This window comes from Mastigoproctus giganteus, chromosome 13 (genome assembly GCF_048544385.1).
Source record: "Mastigoproctus giganteus isolate SK-2022 chromosome 13, ASM4854438v1, whole genome shotgun sequence".
Classification (NCBI taxonomy): Eukaryota; Metazoa; Arthropoda; class Arachnida; order Uropygi; family Thelyphonidae; genus Mastigoproctus; species Mastigoproctus giganteus.
Genome location: NC_143587.1, coordinates 160,548,019 through 160,567,670, shown reverse-complemented (window position 1 = coordinate 160,567,670; position 19,652 = coordinate 160,548,019). Strand labels below are relative to the sequence as shown.

At 43.0% G+C, this 19,652-nt stretch overlaps 1 protein-coding gene across 1 annotated transcript in view; it reads left to right on the top strand.

Annotated features, from left to right (window-relative positions):
* The first annotated feature begins 18,695 nt into the window (after positions 1-18,695).
* The window catches only part of LOC150076552 (uncharacterized), a 382,951-nt gene continuing 381,994 nt past the window's right edge, over positions 18,696-19,652 (top strand). The window contains exon 1 of the mRNA XM_090387042.1: positions 18,696-19,389. Within this exon, the coding sequence (XP_090243168.1) occupies positions 19,343-19,389 (47 nt within the window). The 5' untranslated portion in view covers positions 18,696-19,342. The remainder of the gene's footprint in view (positions 19,390-19,652) is intronic.

The window sequence follows — 19,652 nt, the reverse complement described above, 5'->3', positions numbered from 1 at the left end:
AGGAAGTACACGAACCTGAGTCATGAGGTCAAGGAGATGTGTCATATACAAGAAGATAGAAGAATTAAGAGTCAAGGTAGGTCAGTTGACCCAGTACCAAGAGGGTAATAGAAGTAAGAAATTGATTGGAAAGGTGAAGAGCATCCTCAAGAGAGACAGCGCCCACAGCAAACATGAGACCAGAAATCAGAGAATAGGAGAATACTTAGACACAATGAAGCAGAACCTCCTCGCACTCAGGAAGAGACTACACCAATACAAAGAGAGCTCCCAGAGGAATATAAACAATCGAATCTTCGATGAGGACCAAAGAGCCTTCTACACGAACTTGGTGTAGATGAGAAAGCAGGAAACAGAGACTTCTGGAGAAATAACTGCAGCAGTGAAGTGAGACATAACAGCAAAGCACCCTGGGTAGAAGTAGAACGAAAGAAAACGAAGGACATACAAGAGAAAAGAGAGTGGGAGATTCGAGAAGAAGACGTAAAACAGTCGATCAGGAACACCCACAACTGGCGAACCCCGTGAATTGATAACATCCACAACTACTGGTAGAAGAAACTAACCTACACACACTAGCAGAGCAGTTCACATGAATGAGAAGGCACCGGAAACAATCCCGAAGTTTCTCACTGAAGGAGTCACATATCTGAAACCTAAAGATGAAGATAGAAGAAATCCAGCGAAATACAAGATCCTGACCAGCTGCATAACTAAGAATATATCAGACCACTTAGAGAGTCAGAACATAATGGCCGAACAGCAGAAATGATGCAGGCGGAGGAGCAAAGGATGCAAGGAGCAATTAACCGTAGATGCCGCAGTTATGGAGCAAGCCTTCAAAAGGCATCGCAACCTACACGCGGCCTACATCGATCACCGCAAGGTCTTCGACTGCCTACCTCATATCTGGCTAATAGAGATCCTGAAGATCTGCAAGGTCAATCCGATACTGACAATCTTCCTAGGAGCAACAATGGCGAAATGGAGTACCACCATTAAGATAGAGAGCATCACAACCAGCCAATCCCCATTAGAAAACAGGAATCTTTCAGGGAGATGCTCTGAGCCCACTATGGTTCTGTCTAGCACTCAACCTGCTATCCACCATGCGTAACCGCAGCAAGTATGGATTCAACCTAAAAGAAGGATGGAAGAACCTGTACACTCTCACCCACCGGATGTATATGGATGACATCAAGCTCTACGCGGGAACCGAGAAACACCTTCAGCAACTACTCCAGATCACCGAAGAATTCAGCAAGGATATTAGGATTGAATTTGGTCTGGACCAAACCCACGGATTGCGTCAGGGAAAATTAGTCAACTGTAACTACCAGCTGCAGAGTGGTAAAGAGATCGAAGCCAAGGCATTAGGAGAGACCTACAAATACTTGGGGATAATGCAGGCTCAGCAGTTACAGCACAAGAAAATTAAGGCTTGCCTGACTGAAAAATACCATCAGAGACTCAGAAGCCTGCTGAAAGCAAACCTGAACGGAGGGAACACAGTTAAAGCCATAAACACCTATGCAGTCCAATGCTAACATACTTCTTCGGGGTTATAGATTGGACTAACACCAAGCTGCAGGATATCATGAGAAAGACAAGGACAATGATGACCAAGAGCCGCCAACACCACCCGAGAGCTGCCGTGGGAGACTGACAATTTCCAGGGAAGGAGGAAAGGGCCTGATAGACATTGAGCAACAGAAGACAGCGATAGTTAACCTGAAGGATTACTGCCAGAAACACACGGCAGCATTCCACTAGGCCATAAGGAAGACAGACAAGCAGTAAGGAAGACAGACAAGCAACAATAATAATAATAACTAATTGACATAGCGGTGCCCAACATACAACTCAACCTAAGCGAGGATTCTCCACCCCAGCCAGGAGATTCAACCGAAATGAGAAAGTTGGGCTGAAAAGACACTCCACGGCACACACTACAATGATCTCCATCAGGGTCACATAGATAAAATTGCTTCCAATACATGGCTCACGAGCTGCACGCTCTTCCCCGAGACTGAAGGAGTCATGCTTGCCAGCCAAGACCAGGTAATCAACAACAGCAACTATAGAAAATACATAGCTAAGAAGCCCGGAGTGTTAAATGACACATGTCGACAATGCCACCTGCCCTCAGAAACGATCCAACACATGATGCCACACTCAATGCACTTACTGCATTGAGTGCGGCGCAGGATGAAGTTATTTGCCATTCGCGTTCAGGCCTTAGGCAGAAGTGTCGGTTTAGAAAAGTTGGAGACAATCTCCAGAGCAAGATAGTGGAGCAATTGTCGCTGTTCCCCCATATGACTATTACAAGAGAGGGACAAGACCATCCAGCTCCAACAACTGAAAGCGATTCCTGCACAACTGCGCTAGTGACCACCACGGAAGGAAAAAGAGGCCAATGCATGAAGTAGAGCATCGAAATGAATATGTACATCATGCAAGAATACTATGATGTAACCAGGCTAGAGACCGATATGGCAATGTACAGATCGCGAATATATACAAAGTGGTTGGAACGATTCCCAGATATTTAGGTCACTGTACAGTGATTAGCGGACCAAAGAAGGACAATCGTCTCAAAGAACCTAATAGCTCCTGTCATCTTCGAAAAAAATCAAGCAGGGTGGGAGCGATCAACTACAAAGAATATGGCCAATATAGAACCAGAGGGGGAACAGTATGCTATGGAACCAAACGTCGAAGAGCAAGAAGAAAAAGAACACAGAGAAGCCAAATTGGAAAGAGACGAAGTCATGATATCGGGAATAGAAGACGAGTGGAGGAAGGCCCTAACAGGATTCGTAGGAATGGACCCCATAAGATCCCACGCGACCCTAAGCACAGGCCAAATAAAGTCCTGTGGAGAATAAGAGACTACCTCAATTGGTAAATAATACCACATTACCTTGACAACAATGGTGCAACGCTGGTGGCTATCCACACAGCCGTATACTGTGCTGCCATAGCAGATACGAGGATTAATGTAAGAGAAACGAGAGACCAGCAGCTGAAGAACCGAAAACAGATGGAACCGCCAGCTCTGGAAAGAAGGCTTCAGCAGAAGATAGAACAATTCAGGGTCAAGATAGGTGTCCTGTCCAACTGAGCCTTAAACTTATTTAGGCTATCAACCTCCACCACAAGGAATGGAAGTCTCTTCCACCAACCAACCACCCGCTGGCTAAAGGCAAATTTCCGCACGTCTGTCCTACATCTGTCTTTCCTCAATTTGAATTTATGCCCTCGCAGGTGATTTTTCTGAGCAAGAGGAAGAATCCCATCAGCATTGAGCATGCTTAAACCATTCAAGGCTTTATACACCTCTATCAGATCACCTCGCTGGTGCCTAGTCTCCAGACACTGTAATTTGCAAAACTTAAGCCTTTCTTCGTAAGAGCACCCCTTTGTTCCATTCACTAATCTTGTTGCCCTTCTCTGTACTCGTTCCAGCAGCTCTACATCCTTCTTGAAATGAGGCCTCCAGACCTGTATACAGTACGCTAGGTGTGGCCTGACCATTGCCTTATACAATGGAATAATCACCTCCTTATCCCTGCTGGAAAAATTCCTGTATATCATTGACAATACTCCATGAGCTACTCTTGCAGCCGTCTGCACTGCACAGAGAACTTCATATCTGCCTGCACAACCACCCCCAAGTCCCTTTCATTCTCTACCACCGTCAGTGTAGTCCCAAAGAGTTGATACGTTGCTCTGGGGTTGCTGTTTCCCATGTGTAGTACTTTACATTTGTCAATGTTAAACTTCATTTGCCACCTCTCAGCCCATCTGCTCAACCTTTCCAGATCCTGTTGCAGCAGCATAGTGTCAGTAGTGTCCTTGACAACCCTGCCAACCTTTGTATCGTCGGCAAACTTGGACATTAAGCTTGATATACCATCATCAATATCATTTATAAATACAGAAAACAATAATGGACCCAACACTGAGCCCTGAGGGACTCCACTAATAACATTAGTCCACGATGAGCAGTGTCCATTGATTACCACTCTCTGTCTTCTCCCCCTCAACCACCCCTTTATCCATAGCAGCAATTTGCCTCCAATGTCACACTGCTCCAATTTGTGTAGCAGTCTTCCATGTGCAACAGTATCAAAAGCCTTTCTAAGATCCAAGTATATAATATCAAAGTTATTCCCTGCATCCAGTTCTTTTGTGACTGCATCATAGTATCCAATCAAGTTGGTCAGGCAAGACTTCCCCTTAACAAAACCACGCTGTGTCTGAGCTATAACTGAAGTCTTGTCTAAATGATCCTGCAGTGCTTCTTTAACCAGTGCCACCATTAATTTTCCTGGAACAGAAGTTAAACTCACAGGTCTATAATTACTTGTGTCAGCCTTTGATCCTCTTTTGTGAATTGGGGTCACATTTGCACATTTCCAGTCTATGGGTACCTGCCCTGAGTCCAAGGAAGCTCTCATAATTATGGCTAAGGGTTTGCTTACTTCCTTTGCTGCCTCCTTTAATATAACTGGATACATCCCATCCACCCCGGGTGCCTTTCTTGTGTTTATCTTCAACAGTTTCTCCTCCACTTTACCCCCAGTTATTTCAAGATTCTGTAGCTTACTGCTAGAGTTGAATACACCTCTGGCATTCCCCTTGCTGAATAACTCCTCATGTGTGAATGTCGATGCAAAATATTCATTTAGTTTGTTAGCTACCTGAGCAGGATCATCAACAGTTGACCCATCAATATCAAGTGGACCAATCTGATTCATCCCCTTCCTTCTAGAGTTTACATAAGTAAAGAACTCTTTGCTGTTTTTCTTTGCATCCCTTGCCAAGGATTTCTCGTAATCCGCCTTCGCCTGCCTAACCTCCTTTGTAACTTGGTTGCATATCAACTTGTATCTATCATAGGCTTCTGTGTCATGTGTTAATTTGTAAGTATCCCATGCATTTTTCTTCTCTGCCATATGCCTCATTAGTTCATCTTACTTCCATTTTGGCCCAAACCTTGAACAATATTTTTTAGTTGGTATGTAAAGCCTAGTAGCTTCCAAGATAAGTTCTTTGAATGGTTCCCATTTTGAATTTGCTGTTGGTAACATCATCAGTTAGTCCCACTGTATAGAATTTAAATACTGTCTCAGTCCATCGTAGTCGCCTTTACGGAAGCAATAACCCTTCCCTTTACCCCTAATGGTAGTTACCTCTTTGAGTAAATCCCACTTCAGCACACTGTGATCACTGCCACCTAGTGGTTCATTTATCTGCAGATTCTTAATACATGAAGAATCGCTGCTGATAATCAAATCAAGAGTATTACCCCCTCTAGTTGCCTCCCGAACATGCTGATGTAGAAAACAATCATCCAATAAATCCACAAAAGCCCTGCTAGTGTGTGAGTGACCAGCCCCCAAATTTCAGTCAATATCTGGGAAATTAAAATCTCCCATTATAAGACTGTCTGATTTACTGGCCCACTCTATTTCCCTGTACAGTTCCTTATTATACTCATCAGAGTGATTAGGCCTATAGCACACTCCTACTCTCAATTTTGATCTCCCAAAGCTTATGTCACACCAAACTGACTCAACACTGAACTGTCCAGCGATGTCGACTGGCTTCACTTCCTTGGTTTTTATGTGTTTCTTAACTAATAGCATAACCCCTCCCCCCTTCCGATCCTGTCTATCCTTTCTGTAGACGTTGTACTCCCCAAATTGCAGTTCTGCATCCCTTATATCTGTGTGACACCAAGTCTCTGATATCCCAACAATATCTCTGGCGTCTCCGTAGCCAGGTCTGAAGGAGCAGCAGTGCGTAGCACACGCTTCTTGATTAGACCGGGGTTCGAGCCCTTCGCCACCAAATACGGAGGATGCGGAAAGGTCAGGGAATGACCACCGCATATCCCGGAGCAATATGGCCTTAGTTGCTAATGCTCCTAAAAACCAAAACAACAACAACAACAACAACCAACAATATCTGCCTTTGATGTTTTGAGCAATACCTCAAATTCATCAAATTTATTTACTAAACTCCTAGCATTGGTGTACACGCAAGTATACCTGCACCTGTTTCTATTCTTAGCTACCCTAACACAACCCATGTGTTTACTTGTACCGCAATGGCTCCCAGCAGTCTCTGAAATACCATGCATCTTGTTTTTCAGGCTTCTGCTCATTCTAATAGAAGCAGTGCAAGAATCTCTTTCACCTCTGCCAGTGGCTACTGTTAATCTATTGGTCTTTGTCTCCCCCCCAAGCTAGCAGATTTCCGACCCACCTAACACTGCCTCGATAGAATCAGCAAATATTCTTGCACCCTTTCTATTTAAGTGTATCCCAGACCTGTAGAAGCAATCTCTCCTGTTAACAAGTACACTCCAGGCTGAAAAAAATTCTACCCCTTGAGCCTTGCACAATCTTTCCAGGGCCGAATTGATCGACAAGGCTCTCATCATATACTCCCTCCTATCGTGTCTGTGCAGAATTGCAGACACTTTCAAATTCAACCCTAATTCTCGGCTTTTGTTCAACAGTGACCTTTACTTGTTAAGTAATTCTGCCGGTCTCCTACTCTTAATATTATTAGTGTCAACGTGAACAACTATATCACCTTTTGTGTCCTTAAAAGATGATATTCGCTCTACAACGTCATCAACCTTTGCCCCTGGCAGACATACCCTGGTCCTGTTCCACCTATCTTTTTTACAAAGCATGTTCCCCGTTTCCCTGACAATAGAGTCACCAACAACTACTAGTTCCTTCAGGACCAGCGCATTCTGCCTTGGGGGTTGCCTCTGTGTCACGCGATGCCCAAGTGCAAGCTCTGGGGTTGATGTGGGCAGCTGAGAGCTTGATGGGCCCCTCAATTTAGTTTCTTCGAGGGCATCCACCCTGTCCTTCAAGCTCTCATATAGGCCCACAAGAACGCCGAGTTGTTCCCTGATATCGATACACTCCTTGCATCGCGCACACACAAAGACATCCCCCTTGGCAGTATCATGTCCCGTACCCGATTGCTCTGCAAACATCAAGCAAACAGTGCATTTTATAAGGCTGTGAGTCAGAGGACAACTGCCCCCCTCAGTTCTGCTCTGAGCCACAGCACTTCCATTAGCTTGAGCCTTTTGCTTTGCTGCTCTGGTCTGAGTCATGATTCTATTAATTTATTAATTAATTATGTTATGTTATTAATTATGTTAAATATAATTAATTATATTACGTTTGTAATCTAAGTCGTTATATGTATTCATTTAAACGTACAATTTAACTGCTAACGAAGTTCAACTAACATAATATAAGTAAGAAATTCATTAGAAAAGTGAAGAGAATCCTCAAGAGAGAAAGCGTCCACAGTGTTCAGGGTTCAGTGTGTTGAGGGTCAAACGGTACCAGGGATTTCTCACATCACTGTGAGTTTACATTGTTGTGTGATACAGTACACTGTAAATGCTAGAGATTTACAAGTGTATGGATACTGTGCAATGCAGTGTTGTATACCATTGTTCATCTGGTCATTTAGCCACTGAGCCCCAAATGGGACCCAACGTTTACCACACTTCACCCCCGTGGAGGCAGACCAGGTACACCAGCACATAATTTGAACTCTGACAGGCCCTGCCACCTAATTTCCTGGGATTTCAATGGCAAGGGCTTAAAGGAAAAAAAAAATAATAAATAAATAAAAAAATAACGACTCTGTAGGGTTTATACGCAGAAAGGTGTATGAAGCTGAAAAATTGGGTGAACAGAATTTTTGTACTTTGAAGTTTCGACTGTGTGGGGCAAACGCTGTGAGAAGTAGACAGGATGGGTTGGGAGACTGAAGACTGGGGGGTAGAAGTTGGAAGTAAGGGGTCGTTAGAGAGATTGACCCCCGCAATTATTAACAGTGAGACAGGCCCATGTCCCACCAGAAGAAACAGTGGGGAGGTGAGGAGGAGCAGGGACTGTCCCCTCCCTTCCCCCAGGTGTAGGTTGCCAAAAGGCCTTTGGTGTTGTCATTCCAGTTGGTAAAGTCCAAATTAGTGGTTGTCGATTTCAGCAGGTTTGTCTTGGAGGGGGGGGGGAGGTTCAAGAATTGTCCTTACAGTTCTGTTATTAAATGTTCAGTTTTACTAATGTGTATCTTGGTTCGGTGGATATACCTTTCGCTATTCTGGATCATCTTTTTCAAGTCTGCATTTGTTGTGCCAGGAGGGTTCTTCGTCTTGTGAAGAGATCCTTTGCAAAGCAAGAGAAGGCACTGTATTCACTTGGGTGTCTAAGAGGTGATATTCTTGATCCTTTGGAATATATCTGATCTTCGTAATGAAGATGCAACGAAGGTCCTCATATAGCTGGCAGTCGTAGACAAGGTGATGCCAGCCCTCAAGCCCCCTGCAAGTATATGTTGGGTCCTCTGTGATGCCGAGAGCGACGAGATTAGCATTTATAGAACCGTGACCAGTAATTAGAAACATTGTGTATAGGCCTGGCGAGAACCATGGTGGGGGTCTGGGGAAGGATCTATTGACAGCTGGTAGGAATTTTCAGGTTATCTCTCCCTTGGTCTTTGGGACAGTATTGTATTCTTGTGACATGGTGGTCACAAGAATACAATACTGTTCCAAAGACCAAGAACAATGTCTCTTAGAAGGCAAGGAGACATACATCGAATTTTCTGAATATTCACAAGAACTATTCGCGAGACCCCGAACACTGCAACCCCAACAAGCGAATCAAACAACCTATCCAAGAGGAATAAGAGAAACCGACACGGGGATCTGGACAACAACAAATCTGAGGCAAGGAACAACCACAAACAAAAGGCTCAACTGATCTAACTTCAAAATATGGCACGTGGACTAAGACTCACCCTTCTGGAGAACAGAATCCCAGCCACAACAAGAGACTCACTAATTGGACACTGTAAAAAGACACACAACTCTATACTTAACTCAACACAACATGGACATGGAACCATGCCACATGAATGACCATAATCGTAAGACCGGACGGCTACACACTAAGCCCGGACTATGCAGCTGGCTGCCAATAGCCTTTTTAGCGACCTGAATCGAGCACTCTAGCCCGTTTCACTTTAAACCACACTCCCCAGCGGGGAGAGGAGATGCCAGCCTTCTGGCCCCCCCTTCCCTTGAGGATCTTTTCCTCCTGGTGGGGCATGGGCATGCCCCACTGATCATCTGGGGACATCTCTATCGTCCCCATTCTTCTGCCTTTACTCCCGAGTCTTCCGACATCCCTCCCCCACTCTATCTTCACACAAGCGAATGCCCCACACATCAAATATAATCTCGACCAAATTTACGGTTTCGTCAAATCGCAGCCTATTCATTTCAAACGACATCCCAACGTAATTGATAATTTTTTATTTATTTATTTTATTTTTTATTTTATTTTATTTTATTTATTTATTTTTTTTAAACTTATTTATTTTTTATTTTATTTTATTTTATTTAGGTCTTAGCCGCTGAATTCTCAGGAAAGTAGGCGTCAGGACGTGCCAGAGTACCTACTTAAAATACTGGTGTACCGGGTCTGCTCCACAGGGCAAAATGCGGCCAATGTTGGGTCTTAGTAGGGGTCCTGAGGCTAAATGGCCAGAGGAACAATGGTAAATGACATTACACATTTATAATATCCATACACTTTTAAATCTCTGGCCTTTCCAGTGAACTGGTTCACCTACAATGAAAGCAACGCGGAGATGGGGGGAACCCCTGGTGCCGTTCGACCTCAACATACATTGCACTTTATACTTTGCACCTTGCACCTGGTTTGCCATTCCTGCTTCAGATTGGCACGGAGGCGATATTTTTCAGCCGTCTTGCCATTTGCTGGATTAATTGTAAAGTTGAGGTAGGTTTGTGGGTTTCCTTAGAAAAGTTGTACTGTAGACCAGTTCTAATGACCTCGAGGTCGAAAGGTAAGGTGCCAACCAGGACCTGGAGAGCGTGAGTGCTCACTGTGCGGAAGGCACGTGGGTGACGAGCAGTAGGGTGCACTGGATGGCATCCAGCGTCCTTCTGTTGGTGGCAGTGGTAGCTTTGGTATACCAGATTCCAGAAGCATATGTTATTATCGGTGTGAAAGCAGTTTTGAAGAATAAAGATAAGGTCTTCCGGTTGAGTCCCCAGTCACGATGCGAGACTCTGACAACCAGGGCTGCATAATTTCGCACCTTTTTCCTGGGGTATATCAGATGTGGTCGAAATTACCATGTTGTATCGGGGATAAGTCCCAGGTACTTTAATTCGGTTGAGAACTTGACAGTTGCTCTATTGATTCTGATCAGAGGGGGGTCTTCTGATATCCAGCTTGCCTTTGAGAAGGCGAGAATTGGTTTTAGTTGGGGATAGATGGAGATTGTTGTCTGAGGCCCATTCTTGGAGAGTATGTAGGGCTTCGTTTTCCAGGGCCTCGAGGCGAGCTCTGCTGTCAGCAGCCACAGTGATGATGAGATCATCGGCATAAGCTTGAGCATTTACTTCCTCCAGGTCCCTGTTGAGGAAACCATCCATGGCAATGTTCCAGAGCAGGGGACCCAATACAGAGCCCTGTGGACAGCCACTGAGAACTGTTTTAGAAACACTCTGCTATGGTGCGTTAACCACTACTTTCCTGTTTGAGAGGCATGTTTTGATAGCTTCATGTAGATTCCTGGTATGGTGGCTCTGCGCAACCTGCCGAGGATGCTCGGCCACCAGAGGGTGTCGAACGCCCTCTGAAGTCGACAGAAATCAGCAAAAAATACTTTTTGTCACAGTTGGCAGCCAATGTGAGCAGGTTGTGAAGGGTGTCCACAGTAGAAAGTCCAGGTTTCAATACAAATTGGTTTATAGCTGCAAGGTTAGCATTCTCATAGTGCTGGAGGATTCTTTGGTATATGAGTCTTTCAAAGAGCTTACTTATAACAGGAAGAAAAGCGATTGGTCTATAGGATGGCTGTAGGTTAGGGGGCTTGTTGGGATTTTTTAGAATTAGTTTTAAGTTTGCAACTTTCCAGTCATGGGAAAAATTCCAGCTAGTAGGCAGCGGTTGAAGAGATCAAGAATCATCTCCGGGCAGAATTCAATGGTTTTTTTTATTATTTCCGGCTCCACAAGATCTGTCTCTGGGCATTTTTTGTTTTTAATAAGTGCTGCTGCAGCGTGTAGTTCTTCTAAGTTAAAGGGAGGTTCCAGGTTCTGGATTTCGTAGTTGTCGTAGTTGAAATTGCTCCCCTGTGACTGGAGCCGCAGGCTGCTGGAATGTGACGTCTAGAATGTTGCAGACAGTCTGCTCCCATGAAGTAGTCATGGTACCTTATGGGGTTCTGGTGGTGGTGACCACTTCCCCTCTGCGGAGTTTATTGGTGGTGACACCACCCCCCAGGGGTTGTCATTACCAGTAGTGGACACTAGTGTTTCCCAGAGAGTTTTTTTGCATTCTCTTATCTTTGCTGTGTATCTGTTGCAGGCCTCTCTGTATACGTTTCTTAGGGCTCGACCTCATGCGCAGGCCAGGAACGCTGCGCTCGTTGGAAAGCCTTACGATTTGAAATTGTTTCTCGCGTAGACGGGCCAAGTCCTGACACCCCAAGGGACTGCGCCAGGTATTGGATTCTTTTTCTTATTGTTATGTCGGCCGCATTTGTGATTATCTCTGTGACTTCCTGCTGGAGCTCATCTGGGTCCCTTTGAGAGCATAATCCGGTGTAAATGTTGCTGAATCCATTGTCAGCAGAGCCTTGAAGAGTTCCCGGTTCGCTTTCTGGATTGCATATAATAATAATAATAATAATAATAATAATAATAATAACAATAATAATACAATACAATTTTATTTATCAAGAGAATTCGTTTACAATAAATGAATAATAATAATAATAATAATTTATTTATCTCCATTTTATGTTACACTTTTTTGAGAGATAACAGCAAAAAGGGAGGGAGGCCACATAAGCCAATGGCTTTTTAGGGGGTGGTCCCTTAAAAAATGATGAATATACAAATATACAATTGAAAAATGTAATTGAAATTGTGCAGGTAATGTTCAACAGGAAAGACATAAATAAATTGGAGTGTTTTGTACATTTCTTTACAGAAAACTTCGAAAAGCATCACTATTTATAATATCATTGTGAACATTTTTACAATTAAATGAGGAGAGAAAGAAAATGATGAGAAATTTACAAACTATTTGCCAATTGCTTCCTTTAACATTTATATATTATTTCCAAGTTGGTGTTTTTAAAATCCAAGAGTTGAGTGGAAGGTAATTTGAATCAGACATTCCTGGTGATGTGTTCGATTAGTAGTTTCTTGAATTGATTTAGTGAAGTGACATTTTTGATTTTTACTGGCAGTTTGTTGCAGGTTTTAGCACCTCTGTATTTTATACTTTTCTGACCTATGGCTTTTCTGAAAAGCGGAATCAGGATGGCTTCATTTCTTAGATTGCATGATATTTCTTCTTCGTCTGTGGTTATGAAAAAGGATCTGAAGAGAGGGGAAAGTCTGCCGTCTTCATAACATCGTATACAAGGATCGTCTCGGCTTTCTGCAATAGCTGGTAGATGCTGAGGAGTGTCACTTCCTTGTATCTCGGACTAACCGATGCGTTCCAGGAACGGCCCAAAATGGAACGAACGAATCGATTGAGAATGGAGTTGATTCTCGCGAGGTTTTCTTGCCTGACAGTACCCCGTAAGATGATTCCATAGGTGAGGTGCGGCTCAATTAAAGAAAGGAATCCTTGTCTGAGAAGAGAAGGAGACACCCAGGCAGAGGCCCTGACGTGTATTCCCGCTAGTGACGAAGTTTTCTTTCGTAGCGTTATCATTTGTTTGGCCCAACTTAGCTTATCATCCAGTCAGGTTCTGAGAAACTTGGTTTCATTCGCCCTTTCACGTTGTTCTTATTTGTATGTTCCGTCTAAATCAATATTCAGTGGTTTGTTTTTCGTTCTAAACACCATATATTTTGATTTTTCTGGATTCAGTATAAGCTGATTCTTTTGAAGCCAATTATGCATCACAGAAAGCAAGGCAGAGATTTTCAGTTGAGGCACATTAGGGTCTTTATCTATGATTAGGATTGAAATATCATCGGCACATGCTACTAGGTGAGAAGATGGAAGAAGAGAGAGAAATTCATCGATGTAAAGAACAAATAGGATAGGTCCAAGAAGTGAGCCTTGAGGTACTACCCTGGAGAAATAACAGATGTCGGAGTATGATTGATTTGTTCTTACAACAAGCGGTTGATCAGTAAGGTAGTCTTCAAGGAGAAGGTTAATTTTCCCTCTCAAGCCAAGATTATTGAGTTTGTTAAGTAGAAGGTTATGGTTTATGCAATCAAAAGCTTTAGATCAGTCAAGAAACAGTGCTATAGCATAATGACCCTTTTTCAAGACTCTCAATGATCCTTGAGCAGAGGTCAACAACTGCAAGATCAGTGGATCTTTCAGAGCGATAAGCATATTGTTGTTGATGGATGAGCTGATTTTCTTCAAGAAAACCCATGAGTCTGCTATGAAGAATTTTTTCGAATAATTTTGCAAAAACTGAGAGTAGAGCTATTGGGCGAAAGTTGTTGGTGGAGTTACACCAACAACTTTCGGTTACTGTTAGGGTGGGCACTGCCGGGCAAGGTTTCTGTTCAGTTGGTATGTGATGACTCGGTGGTCCGATGTGGCCCACGAATCTTGGAGACCCTCCAATCTGTAATGTTGCCAGAGAAGGATCTGGTAGAGAGTGAAATGTGAATCGTTGCTTCCCACAGGGTGTTACAGAATGATGGGAGATTATTTGGGCGATTGAGTATTGAAAAGGGAGAGTTGGAAAGGAACTCTTTCAGCCGCTGACCATTTCTTGTTCCTCGTCTATCTGCTGTGGAGCTGTGCCTAGCTGGGGAGCGACAGTTGGCATCGGCACCCAACGACGATCTTCTCATTCGGGAGTATTTTCAGGACAGATTCTAGGTATCTGATAGCCGGATCAATGCCCTCCCCCGGCCTGCAGTACATGGAGATCGCATGGAAGTTTCCAATGGGACTGATAATGTGGGCACACACTGCCCATGCAGTACACAGTTGGGTAATCTTGGTTGCCATGTGGTTTGCATTTCAGACTGCAATGGCAGCCCATGGGGTATCATCGTCCGACTGAATAATTTTATATCTCCTGACCAGGCCCACGTGGGTATATGGTTTCTGAAGTATAATGAGATCCGAGTTTTCTTTATCCGCTTTTAGCCGAACTTGGTCAGGCACAACTCGTGCCGGCTGTGCTTTGACTTGGAAGATTTTGATAATAGTTGCATTGAAACCTTTAGGTTGAGAAGCCATAGTCGGTTCTTGTTTGGTAATAAGAAAGCGTCCACAGTTAGAGTATTGAACAACTAAACTAAACTAAACTATTATATTTAGGCCACCAGAATAATTAAATTCATCTGCCGTGCTGGATGTCTTATGTATGTAAATTGCGTGTGTGTGTGTGTGTGTTTTATGGTCGATTTGTCTGTTTGCTGAACGAAAAACCCCAGATTCTGGAGGAAAAACCTTGCTATCTACGCCTGAGACCGACTAACTGAGCTACTTAGTCAAAAAAGCCCATTAAAGTTCCTTGCGTCATCGACGGGATTCGAACCCGGGACTTTTCCGGTGTGGGGACGACGGTGAAGATACTACTGTGCTACAGGCGCAGACAGAAAGTGTACACAGCAAACATGAGAAAGAAATCAGAGAATAGGAGGATACTTGGACACACTGAAGCAGAACCTCCTCGCACTCAGCAAGAGACAACGCTAATACAAAGAGAGCTTCCAGAGGAAAATAAACAACCAAATCTTCGATGAGAGCCAAAGAGCCTTCTACAGGAAACTGGGAGAAGGTGAGAAAACAGACAAGGGATCAGCCGAGAAGAAGACTATCGAGTAGTTTTGGGAAATATCTGGAGCAGTGAAGCAAGACATAACAGCCGAGCCTCCTGAAGAGAAGTAGAACTGAAGAAAACCAAAGACGTACAAGAGATGAGAGAGAGAGAGGGAGATTCGAGAAGAAGAAGTAAAACAGTCGATCTAGAACACCCACAACTGACGAACCCCAAGAATTCATCATATCTATAACTACTGGTATAACAAGCTCACTTGAACACAACAGCAGGTAGCAGAGCAGTTCACTTGATTGATAAGGCACTCGGAGACAATCCCGAAGTTTCTCATTGAAGGAGTCACATATCTGAAGCAGATGAACATAGATTTCTCCAACAGGATCTGGAAAGGTTGAGCAGATGGGCTGAGAGGTGGCAAATTAAGTTTTACATTGACAAACGTAAAGTACTACATATGGGAAACAGCAACCGCAGAGCAACGTATCAACCCTGTGGTACTACACTGACAGTGGTTGAGAATGAAAAGGACCTGGGGATAATTGTGCAGGCAGATATGATATTCTCTGAGCAATGCATACGGGCGGCAAGAGTAGCTCATGGTGTCTTGTCAATGATATACAGGAATTTTATTAGCAGGGATAAGGAGGTGGTTATTCCTTTGTATAAGGCAATGGTAAGCCCACACCTTTACTGTATACAGGTCTGAAGGCCTTATTTCAAGAAGGATGTAGAGCTGCTGGAACGAGTACAGAGAAGGGCAACAAGATTAGTGAATGAAACAAAGGGTTACTCTTCCGAAGAATGGCTTAAGTTTTGCAAATTACAGTGTCTGGAGACTAGGCACCGACGAGGTGATCTGATGGAGGTGTATAACGCCTTGAATGGTTTGAGCATGCTCAATGCCCATGTGATTCTTCCTCTTGTTCAGAATAATCACCTGAGAGGGCATAAAATCAGATTGAGGAAAGACAGATGTGGGAAATATGTGCGTAAATTTGCCTTTAGCCAGTGGGTAGTTGGTTGGTGGAACAGACTTCTATCCCTTGTTGTGGAAGTCGATAGCCTAATTAAATTTAAGGCTCAGCTGGACAGGTATTTCGAACGAACGGAGGGGTGAAATGGAAGTTTTTTTTTTTTTTTTTTTTTTTTTTTGGCTGATGGTGCACAAGCTCGCTTTCTTGCATCATATGCCTCTATTAGTACTAATACTAATACAAGAAACCCGACGAAATACAGGTCAATAACCTGGCACCGAACAATTTACAAGATCCCGACCAGCTGCATAACCAGAAAGATGTCAGACCACTTGGAGTGTCAGAACATAATGGCCGAACAGCAGAATGGATGTAAGCGGAGGAGAAAAGGATGCAAGAAGCAGCTAACCATAGATGCCACAGTTATGGAGCAAGCCTACAAGAAGCACTGCAACCTATACACAGCCTGCATCGATTACTGGAAGGCCTTCGACTCCGTACCTCATAGCTGGCTAATAGAGACCCTGAAGATCTATAAGGTCAATCAGATTGTGACAAACGTCCCATGAGCAACAATGGCGAAATGGAATACACCATTAAGAGCAAGAACATCAAACCAGACCAATCCCCATCAGAAGAGGAATATTTCAAGGAGATGTCCTGAGCTAAATGAGGTTCTTTCTAGCACTGAACCCGCTATCCACCACGCTTAACGGCAGCAAGTATGGATATAACCTAAAATAAGGATGAAAGAACCTGTATACCCTCACCCAGCTGATCTACATGGATGACATCAAGCTCTATGCGGCAACTGAGAAGCATCCCGAGCAACTACTCCAGATCCCCGAAGAATTCTGCAAGGACATCAGGATGGAATTTGGTCTTGACAAATGCAAGACCCACAAACTGCACCTGGGAAAATTAGTCAGCTGAAACTACCAGCTGCTGACTGGTAAAAAGATCAACGCTATGACAGAAGGAGAGACCTAACAATATCTAGGGTTGATGCAGGCTTAGCAGTTAGAGCACAAGAAAATCAAGAAGTGCCTGACCGAAAAATGTCATCAGAGACTCAGAAGCCCGCTGAAAGCTAAACTGAATGTAGGAAACACAGTTAAAGCCATGAACCATAAACATCTATGCAGCTGCAGTACCAATGTAGTTTTTTGTGGTCATAGATTGGACTAACACCGAGCTAGAAGATATCGTGAGAAAGACAAGGACAATGATGAGCAAGAGACACCAACAACGCCTGAAGTCAGCAGTGGATATATTAACAATAGCTCGGAAAGAGGGAGGAAGTGGCCTGATAGATCAAATAAAATAGCGATAATCAACCAGAAGAATTAGTTTCGAGAACAACACAGCATCACTCCATCAGGCCATAAGGAAGATCGATAAGTGGTATACTCCACTCAACCTAAGTGAGGAGCCCCCTTCCCGCCCAGACTGCGCAAGAAACGAAGCTAGAAAAATGTGCCAAGAAGACACTCCATGGCAGACACTACAATGTCCTCCCTCAAGATAAAATCGATAACCTTGCTTCTAATGCATGGTTCACAAGCGGCACGCTTTTCCTCGAAACTGAAGGATTCATGCTGGCCATTCAAAACCAGGTAATCAACACCAGAAACTATAGAAACTACATTGCAAAGGAGCCCGGAATGTCAGATTACACATGTCGACGATGTCCCCTGGCCTCAGAAACGATCCAACACATCCCAGGGGAATGGAAGATCACTCAGACTGAGTACGTTCGTAGACACGATTACGTATCCAGGATACTACGTCAGAAGCTAGAGGAAATATCAGTTGACTAAAAGAAGTATATCGTACTACAAATACGAACCCCAGATAGTACTGGAGACCCCCAAGGCACAAGCTGTACTGCGATCGCGCCATAATAACGGATTAGACCATTGCACACAATAGATTGGTCATAACCCTTGTGGACAATATGGAAATGGTATACCTGATTGACAAAGCGGTGCCCAACACTAGCAATGTCCAGAAAACCCATGAGGAAAAAATTAGAAGTACACGACCTGAAACATGAGGTCAAGGAGATATATCCTATGCAAGGAGTAATGACCATCGTATCGGCCCCCAATATGGTGCCAAAGACTCTATATAGCAGTCTAGCTGCAATAGGTATCCCAGAGAACACCTACAAGGAAGTCCAGAAAGTCGCAATCCTGAACATCTGTAGGACAGTCAGGGAGTTCCTCGACCAACAGTAATATCAGACATTATAACCACCCTGTGTACTTGGTAGCAGTACCCGCACGGAGTGGAATCCCCAATTAAGGAGAAATAATATAAGACCTGAGGTCTACATCCACTTGCGTTGAATACTCGTTTTCAATTAGCAGTGAAGTACAATAATTTTTGCATTTCTGAAATTACATGTTTAATGGTAAGTTCATTCGCGGAACTGTTGGGTACCTTTAATGCTGGATTTCATTCATTTGTAATAATTTTTGTTTTGTTGCAAACTTGTGCATTTTTGTCCATTACTCTACTTGGTTTTGGAGATATGGATTGCATTTTGCCATTTTTGAAATTGAAAAGAAAAAAAAATCGAAATGATATGCCCACAGTGAATATTGAATGATTGTGCAATTATCTCACTCAAGTTCATAATATGTTGTAATGAGAGTAATCTATACCCAAATTTCGAGTGGTAGTCACCTTTATAATCAGCTGGCGTTAGAGTATTCGCGGAAGTTTATTTTGTGACATTACCTGCTTGCTCTCTTGTTAATCCGCATATGTCAAACTATTCAGTAGATCCTTCATGTTTAATTAAATAAACTGTAATTATTCCAATTCAGATTATCAGTGGTTGCAACATTTTTCTTATTCCTGAAATATAAAAACCATGTATATTCTTTTTAAAATATCTTCTGGGAGCAATTTTTATAGGCAATTGACTTCAAGAAGTGATAGTTTTGAAAGCACGGGGTAGAAGTTGGGTGTTGACGCCATACATGTTGTACCGATGTATCGTTGGTACTCGGCCTGAAGTCGGTGGTTTGTTCCTAGGCCTTCGATGGCCTATGATTTGGACAATATATCGTCCAAATACAATTGTCGGAACAGTTTATGAAATTATCTTAGTATATCAGTATTGAATGGGAAGTCAGTTGTTGAACTTTTCCACGCCTAATGATTTTAATAGTGACTGTGATAACATTCAATTGCCTTTGCCTATTTAAAGTGAAAAACTCGTTAGGCTTAGTTGTTTCAAGAATTTTAGGTAGAAATAAGTTCAGTTGACAGTTTGTTTATCTGTCAGTGAATTGTTGACACTTAAAAATATTTTTAGTGAAGGTGGCACATTTTTTGTTTTACCATATTTTAATCTTTATGTCAGAATAACTAGAGATACAGGTTTAAGAGTTAGATTTTGCAAATATTAGTCACTCCAGTGGTTCATAAAGTTATCTTGTGTAGTGAATTTTAATTTTCCACGAAAAGAAAGCAAGACTATGTCATTAAACAGCAATAAGAAGAAGGGAAGAGCAACTCCAAACAAGTGAGTAAACAAGAATGTCAATCTTAAAAAGCAGTTATAGTATAAATGGATATTTGGAGCCGATAGCACATATTCACAAATATCCATTTGGAGCTGCTCTCATTGAAAAAATAAATTCATTCAAAAATTGTGTTGAATGCTAGTGACTTGTTTATTATGAGGGCTTTAAAAGGGACCGGTCATAAATTTATTTGTGGAAGATGGTTAAACTCAGTAGGCAGAAGTTTTCTAATTTTTGAAAACCATGAACCACTATATACATA